The sequence below is a fragment of the Manis pentadactyla genome, chromosome 11 (genome assembly GCF_030020395.1).
Source record: "Manis pentadactyla isolate mManPen7 chromosome 11, mManPen7.hap1, whole genome shotgun sequence".
NCBI lineage: Eukaryota > Metazoa > Chordata > Mammalia > Pholidota > Manidae > Manis > Manis pentadactyla.
In genome coordinates, this window is record NC_080029.1 from 124,003,424 (window position 1) to 124,025,438 (window position 22,015).

At 39.7% G+C, this 22,015-nt stretch overlaps 1 protein-coding gene and 1 non-coding gene across 6 annotated transcripts in view; both read left to right on the top strand.

Annotated features, from left to right (window-relative positions):
* The window catches only part of SCAPER (S-phase cyclin A associated protein in the ER), a 539,898-nt gene that overhangs the window by 482,891 nt on the left and 34,992 nt on the right, over positions 1 to 22,015 (top strand). For all 5 annotated transcript variants that reach the window (XM_036907601.2, XM_036907605.2, XM_036907603.2 and 2 more), the window contains one exon: positions 317 to 472. In XM_036907601.2, the coding sequence (XP_036763496.2) occupies positions 317 to 472 (156 nt within the window). The remainder of the gene's footprint in view (positions 1 to 316; positions 473 to 22,015) is intronic.
* Positions 15,055 to 15,160, top strand: LOC118923757 (U6 spliceosomal RNA). The gene has a single exon (XR_005029321.1). It is a non-coding gene; the product is annotated as a U6 spliceosomal RNA (small nuclear RNA).

The following is a 22,015-nucleotide window of genomic DNA, read 5'->3' on the forward strand; positions in this document are numbered from 1 at the left end:
AAATACTGCTTTTCAAGAGTGCAGAGGTTGTCGTAAATCATTTTAACTATTGTCAGACTCTTTAGACCAGTAAGAATGATCAGGTAATCATGCTCATTCATCTTTCTTGAAAAATAGCATCAGAATAACTGAGAGAAGAGAATCACTTCAGAAATAGCTGATTATTCAGGACTAAATCTTGAAATGCTTTCCTCAAACCTGTGTCATGTTTACTTGCTTAAGGAATTTGAGCCTTTGTTTGGTAAGATTTGTCTTCAAAGGTGAAGATGTTGCCAGTCTATGCAGATTGATGACATACGTTTCTCTCCACATTTAGCTACATGGTGAACATAGGTCTGATTGACAAGCTATGTGGCTGCTTCCTCTCGGTGCAAGGCCCAGTGGACGACAATCCCAAGATGCCCACCTTTCTGCAGCATGCCGCAGGACTGTTACATGGGATGTGTGCTCTGTGCTTTGCTGTCACTGGAAGGTAAGGCCTCCAGTTGAGTCAATGCGTGCTCAGATTTTAAAGCTTCCCTTGAGTTTTGCCTATCTTGAAGTCATTTCATAGGGTGGAGGTGGTCATCTCGGCCTCTTTTCCTCTTTGAACTACCTCTGTTCTTATTGGCTTTCCGTATTGGGACTAGTCTTGAGTTCTCATTTTTCTGGCTACATGCCCCTGTCAGAGTCTATTTTTCTTCTGGTGTCATAAACTTAATTATCATTACTGAAAGATGCCTTACCATATCTCCCACTGAGATCCAGAGAAATCAAGTGATTCTCTTGAATCAGCAAGTCTGTGACAAAGCCTAGACCAGGTCACAGCTAAGCCCTCAGCAAACAGCAGAGCTTCACAGTGCCCATGACTATATACACATGCTTTCAATTATAGACTCCTAGGTTTGCTTATTTTCCCTTTTGTCCCTTCTTCCAATATATCTCCATGAATAAGAAAGGGGAGCCACTCAAAAACAGCAGCTCCCTGAAGTCACACATGAACGCTGGGCATGATTATAGCCAGTGTGCCAAGGACTACTGCTGGCCTGGTGGCTGGCTCTGTAGATCCTCCATCCTATGGGCTGTTCTCAAAATCAGTACTTCTCTGGGAGGGGCAGAATAACCGTGCCCCCCCACACACACACACATGTTCTTTTCTCTCCTCTCCAACCAAGTAAGAATCATTTGCAATACTGACTGTTTCTGTTAGGAATATGGCATATAAAGCATATTAAGGATGTTTGGTTACATCCTTACAATTTTTTTCTTACAATTAAATTCTAAACAGTACTACATGCAAATTATGTGTCTTTTAGGGATTTGTGAAAAAGAAAACTATTTAAAACTTCTAAAGTCCATCTGCTTAAATATTATCCGTGCATGTTCAGTGCACACAGAATGCCAGTGACTATGTACAGAATATTTTAAAAGACAGTTTGTTTTCTAAAATGAACGTCCTCAACATTTTTTAGTCTGTGTGCATAAGACCCTTAAACCCACCTGTTCTTCCTTACTCTTACCAGTCCTTACATTTCTAAAATTAAGACTGGGTGTCAGAGAAATAAAGCATGGCCTGTAGTCAGTGTTTCAGTTAGTCTGTTCCCCTCTAGAAATGCAGACAGAGCCTACCTTCCAGGTATTTGATGAGAACTCAGGAAGCGGCTATTTGTGTGTCTGTGACCTAAGTAAGATTGGGTGGCACCATGCTACATAAGGACTGGTAGCAGTGGCAGGGCTCCATCCAGGACACTGGCACCTGCCAGTCTGGATGCTGCCATGCTGCCTCACTAGCTGCTGTGCAGTGGGCAGGCCACTCCCTGGCAGGTACCCACTCACCCAGAAGACCCCTTCTGACCCTGGCTCTTGTGTACACAGCAGTGTAAACCTGCCAGCATCTCCGATCTTTGTCTCCTGTACTCTTTTGTTGAATCCAGGAGAGTATCACACATATAATCATTACCATATGTGGCTGTTGTACAGTTTGTGGGCTTCAGCTTTCACTTACAACAGATTTAGTCACTTGAAATCTGTGAAACTTAAAAGAGCTTAACTGTTACTCACAACCACTCATTTTTATAAGGAAAGCAATTGAGCCAAACTAACTTGAATCAGGACTCAAGATTCCTACCTTGATACCCCCTCCAACACTCTTGACTTTATATTATTCAAAATGTGGGAGCAGGTATTTGATTTCTTTGAAAGTTTTCTCAATTACCTATATAGGAAACAGGATACTCTTCTCTGTAACACACACAGTTATGTCCTTGTCCAATAGACTTGATGAGTATCACCCTGTGCCAGACATTAAGCTAAGTACTAAAGATATTGCCCTCAGGGAGCGCAGAGTCCGGTGTCAGGTCAGATTTGTAAACTAATAACTACAACATAATAGCTACAGCAGAAGAGAATATGCACAGAGAAGAAGAAAAGCAGTCCCAGGGAAGTAAGGAAAGGCTTCAGTGGGCTGAATCTTAAAGGATCTAGGAAAACAAGTGGAGAAGGCAGTACAGCACAGAGAAGACAAGCAGCGACTCTACAGCATCTTACTATGCTGATGGACGGTGACTGTAATGGGGTGTGTGGGGGGGACTTGATAATGTCGGGAATCTAGTAACCACAGTGTTGCTCATGTAAGTGTATATTAATGATACCAAAATAAAAATAATTTTTAAAAAAGAAAGAAAACAAGTGGAGGGAAGAATTCAGTTGAGAAAAAGGGTGTATGTGCAATGTGTGGTGTAGAAGATATTTTTGGTGACTTTGTCCCACCTGAGGTCCCCTGCCAGTGGCTTTATGTGTTTCTCTGCCTGAGGATATTCTCTGTACAAGCAGCTGTTTGCTAGAAGTACAGGGATGTTAACACCCCCAGGAGCTAATCCCACAACAGTGAATTGGTAGATAATATTCCAGCTACACCAAAACTCAGTGGGTTGATCCTGAGTTGTATTATGTACATTGTCAGTGATAATCTGTTCATTAACACATCTCGATTGTCTTTTTCTGTTTACTCTTTCCCTTTTCTACTTTCTCACAGATAATCTATTTGCACCCATATCCTCATTTCAGGGTCTACTTTGGGGGCAAACCAAACCAAGAGAGATGCATATGCACTACGTTGTCTCATGTACAATTTGTTGTAGCTGTACATTAGAGAGACTATGAAGAGTGGCAGGAGATGAGGTGTTAAATGAGCTCCATAAATGTTAGTTTTTGGGAGGCAGAAGGGAGAGAAGAGCTTGGTGTGCTACACTAGAACTATGGAGAGCCACTGAAGTTGTTTGAGAGGGGGTAACAGCATCTAATTTCTGTTACAGAATGATCATTCTGAAAAGCATAGAAATGACTGGAATGGCACAAGCCTAGAGGCAGAAATAATAGTAAAGAGGCACTAGCATGATCCAAGTGAGTAATGTTGAAGACCTGAGGCAGCAATGAAAATAGAGAGGAACAAATATACTAAGAAGAGACAGTAAAACCACAGTGAGATATACCAGTTATAACGGCCATTATCCAAAAGAGAAGAAATAACAAATGTTGTTGAGGACATGTAGAACAAGGATCCTTGTGCACTATTGGTGGGAATGTAAATTGGTGCAGTTGCTGTGGAAAGCAGTATGGAGGTTCCTCAAAAAACTAAAAGTGAAAATGCCATTTGATCCAGTAATCCCACTTCTAGGAATTTACCCAAAGAAAACAAGATCCCAGATTCAAAAAGACATATGCACCCCTATGTTTATCACAGCTCTATTTATAATAACCAAGATTTAGAAGCAACCTAAGTGTCCATCAGTAGATGAATGGATAAAGAAGATGTGGTACATATACACAATGGAGTATTATTCAGCCATAAAAAGAAAAGAAACCCTGCCATTTGTAACAGCAGGGATGGATCTAGAGGGTATTACTGCTCAGTAAGATAAGTCAGGTGGAGAAAGACAAATACCATATGATTTCACTTATTTGTAGAGTATAAGGACAAAGCAAAACAGAAGGAACCAAACAGCAGTACACTCACAGACACTGAGAAGTGACCAGTGGTTACCAAGGCAGAGGAGTTGGGTCAGGCTGTGGGGAGTAGGGGGATAAAAGGGCACAGTAATTTGCAATCACAATATAAGTTGGTCACAGGGACGGTAGGACAGCATGGAGAATATAGTCAATGATTCTGTAACATCTTTCTACGTTAATAGATAGTAACCACACTAGAGGGGGAGGATTTAAGAATGTGGGTAACTGTTGAACCACTGTGTTGTACATTTGACCAATATAAGATTGTATATCAATGATACTTCAATTTTAAAAAAAAGGAGGAAACAGAATAAACTAAGAAAAATGGCATAGAGCTTAAAGACCTGGAAGGTAAAAGGAAGAACCTAGAATGAGTCTTATATTTCTGACTTGAAATTTTTGAGTAGTAGATGGTGTAGTCTCCCAATTAGCTAATATAAGCAGTTTTCCATAGAGGAAGAGAAGTTTAGTCCTAGACATGCCCAAGGATTGATTATCCAAGTAGACCAAAGTCTATATATATAAAACCAAAGTTTATATATATGTGTGTGTGTGTGTGTGTGTGTGTGTGTGTGTAATTGTTTCTATGTACACATGTAACTGGAATTTAAATGCATCAATGATTAACTTTTGCTGGTTTTTAAGAATTCTTAATCCATTTTTCCCAATGTAATTTCCTTCTCCAACTTCAAATACTCAGCAAATTTCTATTAGCAGGCCTTGCTAGAAAAGCAGACTATTCTAAAAAAAAGGGGTCCAGGTGGTTTCCTGGCTTAATTTACCTAGGAATGTCTTAGCAGTATCAGTATCAGCTGCTTCTCTGAAAGAGATAAGAATGACCCCTGGTGGCAGCTCTTCCTCTCATCCTTCCGTCTCCCAGCATTTCCTGAACACCACCAAACCACAAGAATACAGGGAGTTTTTTCTACCTTTTCAGATTCGTTTACCTCTCATATTTACAGACCATTTCATACTACATCCCGTTTCTTCATGGCAGTTATATTTCTAAACCAAAATTACAGTGACCTGTTAAAAGCACTTTTTTGCATGTATTAATTATAGTTTCTGTGCACCTGGCAGCCACGTCTGGCAAGAAAGGTAGTGTGGTGGTGGTTGCATTAGAGTCATTTCACATAATGCCTGTTGTGGCTCCCAGGAGAAAGCAGCCGGCAGAACCACAGCGGAGGAAGGCCTGTCCTCAAAGCCCTTTTGTGACTAGCAGGAGTAAAAGACAAAGAGGAGCCAGAGATGCCTTCAAAAATTGCTTCTTGTGAGCTGGCAGACCCTGAGATAATTAAGTACACTAACTGATTAGCACAGGGCTTTGGGTAAACACTGCAGTTGCCGGTGGCCCGGCCTTTGTGATGGTGATTCCAGCGGGCCTGCCCCTGCCCTGTCTCCTATTGTGCCTTAATCTTCTAATTTTTACCTGGGTTTTCTGAAAGACAATTTGGGCGTCAGAATTTATGCTGGTTAATCTTTGTGTCAACATGGGGAAGAAAAGCACTAACAGATTGTTTTTGTACCAGACCTGGTTTTGAACAATGAACTTGCATTTCTTTAAGTAAAAATTGAAATTGTGACCTTCTGCTGAAAGTATTGATTTTATGTTAGGATGACTCCAGAATTTTAACATGGGAATTGTTCACAAACTATAATTCTTAATCACTTAAACAAAATCCAATAATCAGTAACAGGACTTTAAGAAGTGCCTATTTCTTTGGCCTTTACTGTTACCACTTTTCCATTCTTGGCCCTATTAGAAATAAAGAGAAAAGGATGGTTTTCAAATCTCAGGGCAGCAACTCAGTTGCCTAATTGGCTGAGACTCACTGAGGCCCCCTTAAGGTGCTGGCGCCTTAGCTGAGCTCATGGGGTCAGAACAGTGATGAGGAGTGATCATGAAGGACAGCAGCACAGTCCTTTCACTTCATCAGAATCATTTACTAGATTCGTAACTGTACTCGGCACTATAGCAAGAGGGCCACGAAGCAGTAGAACCACAGTATGAGTTTACAATCCTTATGACTCCACAGAAGAGAGAGGAACTTGTAAAACCTAGCTAGTTCTGATTGGTTGAAAAAGACTATTCTGAATTCTAGAATATTTTTACACACACAAAAAAGTTTGTTGTATGTGAATTTGTGGTTTTCATTTTTGTATCCGTAAACTACATTAACAAAATTGGTTCTAGCCAACGTCCATAGAAATCAGAAAGACTGATTTGTAATTTTAGCCCATTAATTATGTGGATATAAATGAGTGTTTCTCAAGTGCTTTAAGGGTGCTTGAAAACCACTTGTTCAAGCAAAGGTAAACTTTAACTCTGCCTGCCTGAATTACTCATTCATTCATTAAACAAATATTTATGTAGCACTTGCTCTGTGCCAGGCCCTGTGCTAGTCTTAGGAGAAAGCAGAAATGACTCAAACATCTATTGTGTTCCCAAGAACCATGTGAGCTTAGGGAAAGAAGATGCATATACAAATATCCATACATACAAAGCAGATAGTGATACAGAGGGTAGAAGATAACACACAAAAAGCATCTAGCATGCTGCTTGGCACGTAGCAGGTGCTTAATGAGTATTAGCTACTCTGATCACATCAACATTGATGGAGTTCAGAAGAGGGAGGGATCACTCTTAGTTATAGGAATTAGCTGGGTTCTAGAGCAACTAAAACTTAATCTGGACCTTGAAGGATAAAAAGGGACGGAACATTCAGAGTTGGGAAAAAGGTAGACAAAAAAATAACATAAGCAAAGACAACAAAGCAGAAAAATATGAAAAATGAATAGAGTACTTACTTTAGCTGGATTTTGAGATGTATGTAGTGGTGATTTTAGTGCCTTCCAGATTGGTAGGAGATTCAAATGAGATAATGTAAAAATACTGAACGAACTATATAAAATGATTTGTTGAGATGTGGTGATGGCACTGGATGTCATGAAAAGCCTTTGATAAAGGAAATGGCATGCTAAGAACCGTATTTTGGGAGCATTAATCAAGTATCATGCAAAGAATGTATTAGAAAGGAGGTAGAGGATGAGAGGGACCATTAACAGCCATCTGGGCAAAGAGGCAGAAAGAATAGAAAAGTACTTTTTAAAAGTCCTCTCATAGTCTCTCTGTGTGTGTATGGTATCACCAGTGTCCTAGGCTTTGGGCTCCAAACGTCCCCATCTCTGACTCATCTCTCTTTCATGTACCCCACCTCTAATCTGCTGTCATATTCTATTGACTGAAAGGAACCTTAAGGTTTCACCTTAATCCAGTTTTCCATTCTTGTTTGAACCCTTCAATAACCTCATCCAGTCTATATTTGAGTATCTCTGTTGACAGGGAACTCATTACTTACGATGGGAGCCTATTCTGTCGCTGACCAGTTTCAGTGATTAAAAAGTCCCTCCTTATACCAAACTGTCACCCTGCTGCTGCCTGTTAGCACTCGTCCTACTTGCTCCTTGGCAAAATACAGACTCTTCTGACCCTGAACTCCTCTGGTCTTGCCCTGCCACATGCTCTCCTGTGCTTCTCTTTTCCTTGTTACAGTTTCTATGACTGTGTAACAAATTACCCCAAGACTTAGTGGCATAAAACAATAATCTATTAATTACACAGATTCTGTGTGTCAAGAATTCTGTCAACATATAAAGAAAAAGGCTTTTGTTCCCTGGTGTCTGGAATTCAGTTGGAAGACTTGAAGGCTGCAGGGTGGAATCATCCGAGTGCTTGTGCGCACGTGTTATAGTTCATGATGGCTGTTAGCTGGGGATCTTTCCATGGGGTCTCTCTGCACGGTCTCTCTCAGGCTGATTGGGGCCTCCTCACAGCAGGCTTGCAGGTCCCAGGACATAACATCCTGACAAGTAAGAGCAGATGGGAACCATGTCACCTTTCATGACCTCGCCTCGGAAGTCATGTAGCGTCACTTCCACTACATTCTATTCATCGAGGCAGTTACAAAGCCCCACCCAACTTAAAAGGGAATGGAAATAAACTTTACCTCTTCGTGGAGAATATAAAGGTTCTAGAAGAGCATATTGCACCAGAAATATTGCTGTGGTTATCTTTGAAAAATACAGTCTGCCACATTCCAACCTACTCTATAGAAACGCATTCCCATTATCCTGTTCTCATTTGCCTTCTGTTCTCTCTGCAGTCTCATATTTGGTACTGTCTCCTAAACCTAAACCTTGTTTTAATTATCCACTGTACTTAGACAAAAGATTTGCTGATATTGGAAGATGGGGAGTGAAGTAGATATAAAAGGACTAAGCAAGTGGAACTAAAGGAAGTAACATTTGTTGAGCACCTTTTATGTGCCCTGGGCTAAGTTCTCCTCATGACTCAACTGCCAGCAATCCTGCTCACGCTTCCAAGCAAGCATAACAGCCTCTAGACTGATGTAAGTGTCCACATCCTTTAGATAATAGAAAGTGAGAAGAATATAGGAGCAGGATCTAGGCTGCCTCTGTATTCACAACTGGGCAAACGCTAGTGTAGAGGTTTCTGAAAGATCCGTCCCTGCTGGTGATAAATCCTTAGTTGACTTATAGGGACAGAAAGAGGACAATTTCATTGCTATAATTCAGACTGTGTGTTTGCTGTGTGCTGGGCACTATGCCAGCAAAAGGGAGCTCCCTGAGCTCAGGCCCACACCACCAGTCCCAGGACACCTGCGCTGACTCACCCTCCCAGAGGGCACTGGACATGATGAGGGAAGACCGTCAGTGCACCTGCAGATCACCAGGCTCAAGGCAGCACAACACACCCAGCACACACTCGCAGTTGACTTGAGGACTTCGGGGGGCAGGATCTCAAGAGGAAAACCCTTTGTGTAGTGTTGTGTTGAAGAGCGTAGGTTTGGGAGTCAGAAAAATGTGGGTGCAATTCCTGCTCTCCTAGCTCTGCGACCAGTGGCAAATTGTTTAGCTTCTCAAAGTCTGTTTCCTCACGTCATAAAACTGAATTTGTTCATTCTTAGACATGGCAGGAGCAAATGGGGACTAACATGTCTGTCAACCTGACGCCTTGCCTGTGGTGCTGTTTTTATGTATATTTATGAAATCCCACCTTGCTCCAAAAAGATTGGAACAGCTTACAGAGTATGTGTGTTTTTATTTTAAAAAGATGAAAAATTACAATAAAAGAAAATAGGAAAAATAGGAAAAAGTGAATCAACCCAGTAGCAAGTTAAGATATAAACCGTTTTAATAACAAGGCCCTGATAGACATTTCCTCTTGGAATTCCTGCTGGCAGTTTCTACCAGGAACTTATAGTTAGTATGTCAGATTCTAATTTCCTGGGCTTTCACCCAAAGTTGGATGTTCGTCTAACTGCATTATTCTGCTCATGATTCTAGTCATCTGATCAGATTTTAAGACAAAAAACCTTAGTTATCTTTAATTTCTGTCCCCTAGAATCCAATCCAGTCTTATCCAATTCAGAGGGATGCTTGCCTCAGGTATGATGAAATGGCATCTCTGCTATTTACACTTCTTACTTGATGTTTTTCTACTTCTCATTCATTAGCTCCCTTGTCCTGTGAATATGTTTTATATCATTAATAAAAAGACTTCTTTCCCTAGGGAAAGAGATTGTCCTGGCAGCTCCACTTGAGACACCTAGCACCATGCTAGAAACAAAATAAAAAATCAGGAAATAGCAATTGATTGGCAGAGTTAGCAAACACCAGTGTATATGTTTGACCTGTATGCCGGGGCTCCATTTCCTGTGCCCACCCTTTTTTTTTTTTAATAAAGTATCATTGATACACAGTCTCATGATGGTTTCACAAACACAACACAGTGGTTCAACATTCACCCACATTATCAAGCCCTCACCCCCTCCAGTGTGGTTGCTGTATCAACATAGTAAGATGTCACAGTCATTAACTGTGTTCTCCATGCTGCACTGCTGTCCCAGTGACCTGTGTTGTGACTGTGATGTACAGTGCCCCTTAGTCCCCTTCTCCCTCCCCAGCGCTTCCCCTTTGGTAACCACTAGTCCCTTCTTGGTGTTTATGAGTCTACTATTTTTTTTGTTGCCTCTGTTTTGCTTTGTTTTTGTACTCCACATATGAGTGAAATCATGTGGTACTTGTCTTTCTCTGTCTGACTTATTTCACTGAGCATAATACCCTCTAGATCCATCCATGTTGTTGTAAATGGGAGAATTTCTTTTCTTTTTATGGCTGAATAATATTCCATTGCATATATGTACCACATCTTCTTTATCCATTCATCTATTGGTGGACACTTAGGTTGTTTCCATATCTTGGCTGTTGTAAATAGTGCAGCAATAAACATAGGGATGCATATGTCTTTTCGAATCAGGGATTTGGTTTTCTTTGGGTAAATTCCTAGGAGTGAAATGACTGGGTCAAATGGTATTTCTATTTTTACTTTTTTGAGGAACCTCCATATTGCTTTCCACAGTGGCTGAACCAATTTGTATTCCCACTGGCAGTGTAGGAGGGTTCCCTTTTCTCTGCATCCTTGCCAGCATTTGTTGTGTCTTGTCTTTTGGAAAGGGGCCATCCTAACTGGTGTGAGGTGATACCTCATTGTGGTTTTTATTTGCATTTCTCCTGGGCCCACTCTTAGCATAGAAAGAAGGGCAGCCCACATCTCAACTTCTCCTCTAAGGTAAGAAGGAGATATCCAAGGCCCTCATTCCTTTGGTATGCCCTGCTGAGATCAATTCTCCCTCACTTCCTTCTTATTGCTTTAGCATATCTTTATTCATTATTAGTTGTTGATCACTTGCTATGTGCCAGACACTGTCAAGCTATTGGGGATCCAGTGGTGAACAAAACATCCCCTCTTAGCAAACTTAGAGTCTAATAGGAGAAAAACACAATAAACCAATAAACAAAATAAGGGGTGAAGTCAGAGAAGTAAAGGCCAGGAGATGAGGACAGAGAGAGGAGAGGTGTGGGTTTTATTCTGAGTGTGATGGGAGGCCAGTGGAGTATTTTAAGCATGATCTGCTTACTCAAAAAGTAAAAAGAGCATATGTGTACTCCATGGAGAATGGACTAGAGGGCCAAGAATGGAAGCGGGAAAGACCAGCTCGGAGGGAATGCGGTCATCAAACAGCCCCTGCTATGGCAGCTCTTCTCTTCCCAGTTGCTCACCCAGCAGAAGTGATGCCTTTGCTTGGCAACACAGCAGAGCCTCTCTGGCAGAGCTGCTTTAGCCTAACAGTCGAAGTCCTGAAGATCAGAGAAGCCCAAAATACCAGCTGAACAGCCAAAGTCAGCACAGGACCTTTTGCTGCTTACAGTGACTATGAGAGAACACAGACTTGAGAGGTCTGAGAGGCATCCCTAGACAGCAGCCCTGGCCTGCAGGTCCGGGATCTGGGGCCACGCTGTGCTGCCAGTCCCCAGAGCTGCCTGCGTTCCCCTCTGGGCTCCTCCTTGCCCTCCTTCCTTTCGCCGTCAGTTGTCCCCGGACTGTCCTGAGCCCATCGCCTCATCTTCCACTCTCTGGGTCCCCGTCAGACCGCGGCTAGAATCTAGAGCCTCTTCTTGGTGGCCTCACCCTCTACCCTCCTTTCCCATTGGTGTCCTCTTTGTCTTGCTCTTTCTCCAGCCCCCTTCCGGGTTGTTGATCCCAAGCAGCAAGAACGTCCATCTGTTTTCATCATCTATCACTTCTCTCCCCAGAAAGGTTTCCTTCCCAGAAGTTCTTTGAGCTCAACTGATACTCACAATCAGGCACATCAGAAATCTTCCCAAGTATCAGCAGCCTCATCCTACCTAATAGTCTGGCTCCTTAATGGTCCCTGTGCTTTTTTCTCCCTTCTAATCAAATATCCAGACTGCGTACAGTGCTTACGCATACATCTTTTCTACCTTGAGTTTTCTTCCACTCTCACATCTCCACTAGGTCATCCCTTCAACAGGGCTCCAAATTAGGTCTGCATAAAGTAAGCTATTTTCAACATCTGCTGTGTACATAAAACATAGGGTTAGGGTGTGTGTGTGTCAGTGTGTGTGTATAGGAGACAATAACTTTCAAAGTAGACTCACATCTGTTACAACATTCCAGGATTTAATAGGTTCTTAGACATTATCCTGTCCCATGCCCAACTGAGTCTCAAGTGCCCTCTGCCACTTCAATAGACGTGATTCTCCACTTATTCTAGGAAACGGAAGAATGTAATACCTCACCAGCAGCCCGTTTAACTTATGCATGTTCTAATTGTTAGAAAAACTTCCATAAGTATATCACTATCTGCTTTCAGATAACTTTTCTCCTAAGGGGTCATAAGCAACAGTGTAATACCTGTTCAGTTTGAAGATAACCTTTATGTCCTCCAGTTCTGAGATAAATTTCCCAATTCCTTCAACTGTTCCTCAGGTGACATTGTTTGCAGATACTTTTACTACACAAATCACTTTCCTTGGGAACTTTCTGGTACATCAGTGTCCTGAAGTGTGACACCTGTAGTGTGGTGTCAAGGGCTGGACCCAGTACTTCCAGAGTAGTTATATAGTACAGTGAAGCAGTTTTTCTAGTTGTGTACACTGTACTCCTGTTAATTCAGTCAAAATTGAATTATATTCATTGGTAATCAAGCCACACTGTTCCCTCATTTGAAGCAGTAGGCAGCTAATTCATGAAGCCTTACCTATTGTTGAAAGCTATATTCTAATACCTTGTTACTGTCCCTCCTCCCATTTCTAACTTTCATAGTTGATTGCTAACAATAGGATTTAACAATCATTTCTGCAATCTCAACCTTTTTTTTAGTCATTTATTTCTAAACTTTTTAATTAATTGTTCCCTCTTCCTTGAAACTATCTTCACTATGTTCCTAAGACACCACACTTCCCTGGATTTCTTCCTACCCTACTGGTTTCTATTCTTGTTTCCTTTTCCGATTTCTTCTCATCTCTCCAACTTGGGATATTGTCATCCTCCCCTCTTATTCACCCCTTCTCCTCCCCCATGGTAACCACCAGTCACTTCTCAGTCTACTGCTATTTTGTTCATTTTGTTTTGCTTTGTTTTTAGATTCCACAAAGGAGTGAAATCACATGGTGTTTCTTTCTCTGCCTGGCTTATTTCACTGAGTATAATACCTTCTTGGCCTACCCATGTTGTCGCAAATGGCAGGTTTTTTTCTTTTTTATCACTGAATAGTATTCCATTGTGTATATGTACCACATCTTCTTTATCCATTCATCTACTGATGGACATTTTAGTTGCTTCCATATCTTGGCTACTGTAAATAATGTGGCAGTAAACATAGGGTGCATATGTCTTTTCAAATAGGGATTTTGTTTTCTTCGGGTAAATTCCTAGAAGTGGAATTACTGGATCATATGGTATTTCTATTTTTAGTTTTTTGAGGCACCTCCATACTGCTTTCCACAGTGGTTGTACCAATTTACATTCCCTCCAACACTAGGGTTCCCATTTCTCCACATACCCACCACACTTGTTATTTCTTGTCTTTTGGATAGTGGCCATTCTGACTGGTGTGCAGTGATATCTCTTGTGGTTTGATTTGCATTTCCCTGATTATTAGCAATGTGGAGCACCTTTGCATGTGCCTGTTGACCATCTGTGTCTTCTTTGGAAAAATGTTTGTTTATGTCTTCTGTCCATTTTTTAATCAGGTTATTGGTTTTTTTAGTGTTGAGTCTTTATGTATTTTAGATGTTAACCCTTTATCAGATAAATCATTTACAAATACACTCTCCCATACTGTAGATTGCCTTTTTGTTCTTGATAGTGTCCTTTGTTGTACAGAAGCTTTTTAGTTTGATGTAGTCCCTATAGTGATTATTTTTAAACCTAAGCCAAATTATGTCATTCCTCTACTCAAACCCTTGCAATGGCTTTCTGTCTCATTCAATAAAATCCTTATAATGTCCTTCCAATGATCAACAAAACTCTACCCAATCTTCTTCCTTTTTCCTCTCTGACCTCATCTCCTATCATTCTCCCATTCAGTCAACCTGCTGTAGCCACCTGGGCCTTCTTACTGTTTCTTGAACATGTCATGCATGCTTCTGGCTCCAAGCATTGGGACTTGCTTGTCTGCCTAAAACACCCTTGTCCCAGATAACCACATGGTTTCCTTCTTCATTTTCCATAGAATTTTGCTTAAGTAACACCTTAGTAAAGGCTTCCCCAACAGCCCTACATAAAGTAGCACCTACATAAAATAAACACCTACTTCATCATTCCCTAACCATATACCTTGCTCCTCTATAGCACTTAGCACATGTGACATACTACATGTTTACTTTATTTATTTTACCTTCTCACGTGAAACTATAAAATTTATGAGGAAAGGGCATAGATTTTACTGCTGAATCCCAGTGCCTAGAGTAGTGCTTGCCACAAAATAGGTCCTCAGTCAATATTTGTTGAATGAATGAATCATGAATGAATAGGCCATTTGTGGTAGGCAGAATAATGCCCCATCCTGAATGGTCTACCTAACAAAAATAAAGTACACTTTCTTCTCAGGTGCACACGGGACATTTTCCAGGATAGACCAGATGTTAGGCCACAAATTAAGTCTCAGTAGACTTTAAAAGATAAGATATACAAAGTACATTCTCTGACCATCACAAAGTTAAGTTAGAAATCAGTAACAAATAAAACTAAAAATTCACAAATTTGTGGACATTAAACAACATGGTCTTAAAGAACAAATGGATCAAGGAAGAAATCACAGGGAAAATTAGTAAATACTTAGAGATTAATGAAAATACCACAAATCAGTACTTAGAGGACACAGTAAAAGCACCGGTAAGGGAGAAATGTACAAATATAAACATTTAAAGATTAAAAGCAAGAAATATCTGTAATCCACAACCTACTGTACAGCTTAAGGAACTAGAAGAAGAACAAACTAAACCCAAAAGGAAACAATAAAGATTACAGCAGAGATAAATGAAATAAGAATAAAGTAACAGTATGTAAAATCAATGAAACTAAAAATTGGTTCTTTGAAAAGATCAACGAAATTAACAAACCAACTAAATGAGCTAAGGGGGGAAAAAGAGAGAGAGAAAACAAACTATGAAAATAGGGTTCTCACTTTGGCAGCGCATATATTAAAACTGGAGTGATACAGAGAGGGTAAGCGTGGACCCTGCACAAAGTGTCACTCAGATTTCTGAAGTGTTCCGTTTTATTCTAGTTACAATGCAGTATTGTATACTTGAAATTTATTGAGAGTAGATTTTAAGCATTCCACCAAAAAAACAGTTATGTGAGGTAGTATAACTTGAATGTAGGAACCATTTCACAATGTATACATATATGAAAGCATCATGTTGTACACATTAAATATGTTACTGTTTTGTCAAGTTATACCTCAGTAAAGCTAGAGGAGAAAAGAAAATGGGGACAGTAATACCAATTTCATAGAAACAAAAAGGATTATAGAGAGTCCTATTAACATTGTGTGCCAACAAATTGTATAACCTAGATGAAATGGACAAATTCCTAGAAACACAATACCTACCAACACTAAATCACAAAGAAATAGAAAATCTTATTAGACCTATAACTAGTAAGGAAATGGAGTCCGTAATTGAAATTCTCCAAGCAAAGGAAATCCCAGGTCCTGATGGCTTTCCTGGTGAATTCTACAAATTTTTAAAGAAGAATTAACATTAGTCCTTCTCAAACTTTCCCAAAAATTGAAGAAAAGAGACCACATCCTAACTCATTCCATGAGGCCAGCATTACCCTGATACCACAGTCAGGCAAAGGAACTACATAAAGAGAAAATTACAGACCAATATCTCTTATGAATATTGATGTAAAAATCCTGAACAACATACTACCAAACCAAATTCAGCAGCATATTAAAAGGATTATACACCAGGACGAAGGGGGATTTATTCCTGGAATGCAAGAAGGGTTCAGCATATGAACATCTATCAGTGTAATAGATCAATGTAATAGAATGAAGGGGAGAACCACATGATCATCTCAAGTGATACAATAAAAGCATTTGTCAAAATTCAAACCCCTTCATGATAAAAACACTCAACAAATAAGGTATAGAAGGAAATTACCTCAACATAATAAAAACCATATATGAAAATACCATAGGAAACATCATACTCAATGGTGAAACAATGAATATAGAAAAGATCAGGAACATGGCAAGGATGCCCACTTCGACCATTTCCCTTCAATATAGTAGTGGAAGTTCTAACCATAGCAATTAGATGAGAAAAATAAATAAAAGGCATCCAAATCAGAAGAGAAAAAGTAAAATTCTCTCTGATTGCAGATGATATGATTCTATAAAAAGATTGTTAAAACTAATAAATGAATTTGGCAAAGTAACAGAATACAAAGTCAGCTCACAAAAATAAGTTGCATTTCTATGCACTAACAATAAACAAGCTGAAAATGAAATTGACAATTCAATATACAATAGCATCAAAAAGAGTAAAAATCATAGGAATTAACCAAGAGATGAAAGACTTAAAAATGAAAACTACAAAATATTGCTATAAGGAATTAGAAAAGACATAAATAAGTGGAAACATACTCCATGTCCATGGATTGGAAGATTTAATATTGTTAAGCTGTCACTACTACCCAAAATAATCTATACGTTCCATCCATGGTTTTTTGAAGAAATAGAAAAACCCATCCTGAAATGCATATGGAATCTCAAGGGATCCAAAATAGCCAGAACAGGTCTTGAAAAAGAAGAACAAACTGGATTAGTCTAACCCCATACACAAAAGTAAACTCAAAATGGATCAGAGACCTGAATGTAAGTCATGAAACCATAAAACTCTTACAAGACAACATAGGCAGACCTCTTGAATTATCAACATGAGCAACTTTTTCCTGAACACGTCTCCTTGGGCAAGGGAAACAAAATTAAAAATGAGCAAATGGGACTACATCATGCTAAAAAGCTTCTGTACAGCAAAGGACACTATCAGCAGAACAAAAAGGCATCCTACAGTATAGGAGAATATATTTGCAAATGACATATCCGACAAGGGGTTAACATCCAAAATATATAAAGAACTCACACGCCTCAACACCCAAAAAGTAAATAACCCTATTAAAAAATGGGCAGAGGATGTGAACAGGCACTTCTCCAAAGAAAAAATTCAGATAACCAAGAGGCACGTGAAAAGATGCTCCATATCGCTAATTATCAGGGAAGCGCAAATTAAAACCAAGAGATATCACCTCACACCAGTTAGGATGGCCAATATAGAAAAGACTAGGAACAACAAATGCTAGTGAGGATGTGGAGAAAGGGGAACCCTCCTACACTGCTGGTAGGAACGTAAATTAGTTCAAACATTGTGGAAAGCAATATGGAGGTTCCTCAAAACACTAAAAATAGAAATACCATTTGACCCAGGAATTCCACTCCTAGGAATTTACCCTAAAAATGTAGGATCCCAATTTCCAAAAGACATATGCATCCCTATGTTTATCGCAGCACTATTTACAATAGCCAAAAAATGGAAGCAACCTAAGTGTCCATCAGTAGATGAGTGGATAAAGAAGAGGTGGTACATATACACAATGGAATATTATTCAGCCATAAGAAGAAAACAAATCCTACCATTTGTAACAACATAGGTGGAGCTAGAGGGTGTTATGCTCAGTGAAATAAGCCAGGTAGAGAAAGACAAGTACCAAATGATTTCATTCATCTGTGGAGTATAAGAACAAAGAAAAAACTGAAGGAACAAAACAGCAGCAGACTTACAGAACCCAACAATGAACTAACAGTTACCAAAGGGAAAGGGACTGGGGAGGGTGGGTTGGAAGGGAGGGAGAAGGGGAATAAGGGGCATTACGATTAGCACACATAACATAGGGGGGGGCACGGGGAAGGCAGTTAGCACAGAGAAGACAAGTAGTGACTCTATAACATCTTACTACACTGATGGACAGTGACTGTAATGGGGTATGTGGTGGGGGCTTGATAATGGGGGGGAATCTAGTATCCACAATGTTGCACATGTGATTTTATATTAATGATACCAAAATATAAACAAACAAACCAAAAAAAGAAGTAAAAGAAGAACAAACCTAGAGGATTCACACTTTCTGATTTCAAAACTTACTGCAAAGCTACAGTAATCAAAACAATGTGGTACAGGCATAAAGACAGACATATATAAAAATGGAATAGAACAGAGAACCCAAAAATAAGTCCTCACATATATGATCATGTGATTTTTAACAAGAATGCCAACGCATTTAATGGGAAAGGACAGTCTCATCAACAAATGGTTCTGGGGAAACTGGATATCCACATACAAAAGAGTGAAGCTGGACACTTACCTAACACCATAACTCAAAATAGATCAAACACCTAAATATAAGACCTAAAACCACTAAACTCAGAAGAAGATATAGGGCAAAAGCTTCACAATATTGGATTTGGCAGTAACTGCTTGACTATGACACCAGAGGCACAGACAATAAAAGAAAAATACCAGTCAGACATTATGAAATATTTTTTAACTTGTGCATCAAAAGACAATATCAACAGAATAAAGAAGCAACAGAATAAAGAGACTGGGTGAAAATATTTGCAAATCCTATATCTGATAAGAAATTAATATTCAGAAACTGTGCAAAATTCCTAAAACACAACAAAAACCTCTATTAAAAAATGGGCAAAGGACTTGAATATACATTTTTCCAAGGAAGATAACACAAATGGCCCATAAGCACATGATAAGATGCCCATCATCATTGATCGTAGGGAAATGCAAATCAAAACTATAATGAGATAGCACTTTATACCCATTAAGATGGCTGCTATCAAGGAAAACAAAGTAATAGGTGTTGGTAAGGATGTGGAGAAACTGGAACCCTTGTGCATCATTGGTAGGAATGTAAAGTGGTATACATGCTATGGAAAACATTATGACAGTTCCTCAAAAAATTAAAAATACAATTACCATATAATCCAGCAACTCTACTTCTGTGTATATATCCAAAAAAATTCAAAGCAGGGTTTAGAAATCCTATTTGTACACCAGTGTTCATAGCATTATTCACAGTAGCTAAAATGTGGAAACAACCCAAGTGTCCATCATTGGATGAATTGATAAGCCAAATGTGGTACATACATACAATGGAATGTTACTCAGCCTTACACAGGAAAGAAATTCTGGCATATTCTACAATGTGGATGAACCTTAAAGACATTATGCTAAGTGAAATAGCCAGAGATATTGTATGATGGTTTCACTCATATGAGGTACTTAGAGTAGTCAAAGTCATAAAGATAGAAAAGTAGAATAGTGGTTGCCAGGGAAGGAGGGAATTATGTTTAATGGGTATAGAGTTTCAGTTTTACATGATGGACGAGTTACAGCTATGATGGAGATGGTTGGTGATGATGACTGTGTAAAATGATGAGTATGTTTAATACCACTGAAATGTACACTTAAAAATAGTTAAGGTGGTAAATTTTATATTATGTGTATCTTACTGCAGTAAAAGAAATTGGGGGAAAAAATAATGCCTCTACCAAGGATACCTGTATCCTAATCCCCAAAACCTGGCGGAAGGGATTTTTCAGAAATGATTTAAGGATCTTGAGATAAGGGTATGATCCTGGATTACCCGGGTGGTAATCACAAAGGTGCCTGTAAGTGAAAGAGGCAAGCGGGAAAGTCAGCATAAGAGAAGGATTCAGAGTAGTGTGCTGCTGGCTTGGAGGGTGGCAGAGGGGCCATGAGCTTAGGGACCAGTCGTTCTCCAGAAGTTTGTAAAAGGCAGGGAAATAAATCTCCCCTAGAGTCTCCAGTGATTCCTGTTTTGGATTTCTGGCCCCCAAAACTAAGAGAATAAATAGGTAGTGTTTTGAGTCACGAGCTTGTGATAATTTGTTCCAGCATCAATAGCAAACATCCATCCACCTGCCGCTATTAGACTGTAACCTCCTCTAGGCAAGGACCTGGTCTTCCTTGACTTTGCATATCACAGACAGTCACTATTCCTGGGGCTCAGGTGCTTTTGCTTTTGAATAGAGAGTCTCTGACAGATCAGCATGCCCCTTGTGCTCACCACAAGCCTGGTGAATGATGATATCTCTGGGTACAGGTCAGTTTTCCCAGAATATCCCCATACTTAAGAGCCCAAAGCTGGAATGCCTCTAAGGAATAATTCTTGAACAGTCCATGCCCACCACTGGGAGAGACCATGGCTTAATCCCACTCACTCCCGACACTGTGCAGACCTTTGAGTGGAGTTCTCTGCGTTCAGGTGCTAGAATTAGAGGTTCTCACAAGAGAGCTCAGGGATTCCGGAACTAAAAGAGTGAATAAAGCCAAAATCCAACAAGCTAGAGCATTCTAGAAGATCACCAGCACTGAGGGAGATCAGGATATTACCAGGCCAGAAATGTGGGGACCAGGGAGGTTAGAGCGAACAGGGGAGAAGGGGTTGTAGTGTCGGGAACTGTTACAGCCGCTTTTTGGCCCAACTAAGGCCTGGTCCATAAGTGGTTTAAAATACCGAAGAGGGATTGGATGGCACTTGATTTATGCCCACACAAATCACTGCTTTTTTTGCCCAGATATACTCCCTTTTAAGGCAAAGTCGGGTTTTCAGGTACTGTGCAGGAATATTGATGTCCCAGTTATAGTTTTTCCTAATTGAATCTAGCTTTTAATGAACAGAAATGAATATACCACTAAGATCTTGAGTTCTAGAGACCAAATGTAAATACTTTAAAATCCATTAAACTTACAAAGATTTCTGAGTATAATATACAAAATTTCACATCTGATTTTTCATGTCTTCTATGTGTTTTTAAAAGAAAACTTTATAACCCATGCCTGATATGAATAAGACCTTTTAGTTTTTTATTATAAACATTTAGACTTAAAGTGATTATAACTGACAGTTAAGACCAACAGGAGCCAGTGCCCTGTTCATGGACAAATTATCTGTATTTCAGACTAAATCAAAAGTAAACATTCTCTAAAGTCCCTTCAGGTCTGCATTAGTCCTGTGGAAGCCGAACGCATAGGCCAGCCCTCTCCCCTCCCCTCCACTCAGTATGTCCTGTGGGCTGACTTTAAAATGAAGTATTTTCCATAAAGCAGTATTACACACATTTTGACCCATTACACATCTGAGTTCTTTGATTATTTAATTGATTTTTCTGAATCAACATTTTTATTTCATCAGGAGAATATTGCAAAAGATTCTGAGATGTGTTGTTTTATAATCTATGATTAATAGTTTCCTAAATAATGGAGTGGGTGGAGAGAGGAGAAACTATTCTGATGACCTACACATTTTTAAAAATATTTATTCTTTAGAAGAAGTAATAGCAGTGAATCCATGTCACTTAATAAATGTTTGCAAAGATCATTACAAAGTGTTTTAAATGATAAAGTTATATTCCTGAATATCTGCATTTGAATATGCTGAAAATCAGCTTTAAAAACACAAGCAGTAAAGGGGAAGTCAGCACTCCAAGTCGCGGAGCAGGAGGAGTGCTGTCCCTGGCAGTGGTGCCCCTCATCCCCAAGGCTCTGAAAGCCTATTAGAAATTAGCTTTAGAAAGAAATGTGTCCTGATGTGTCATTGGTTCTGAAAATCAGTCAGTTGGTGTTAAACAAACACAGACTCCTTTTTAGAGCCTATATAATAAACTCAGACACATTAATCTCTACTCATGTCTCTAATGGTCTGACCCCTTACTCTGTGGTATATTGGAAGGAAAGGCCAACTGACATTAGCTAACAGAATTTGTGTAAAGGTTCAGATATGCCTGTAAGCAAATAAATATCATTTCTTAACCTTGTTTTGATTGAGTCCCATAAGACAAAAAGTGTCTCTCCATGATACAAGATTACATGACAGTCTCTATGTACTTTGTTTGACAGTGTTCAGTAAATCTCAAGATTTGCCTTAAGGCTTAGAGAGAAGTGAAGAGGTCACTCCTCTTTAGCCTGGATGTTTCGGTCCTTGGACAAAGAGTCAGAAGACCTTCGTGGTCTTCCTGCCTTCACCACTGGC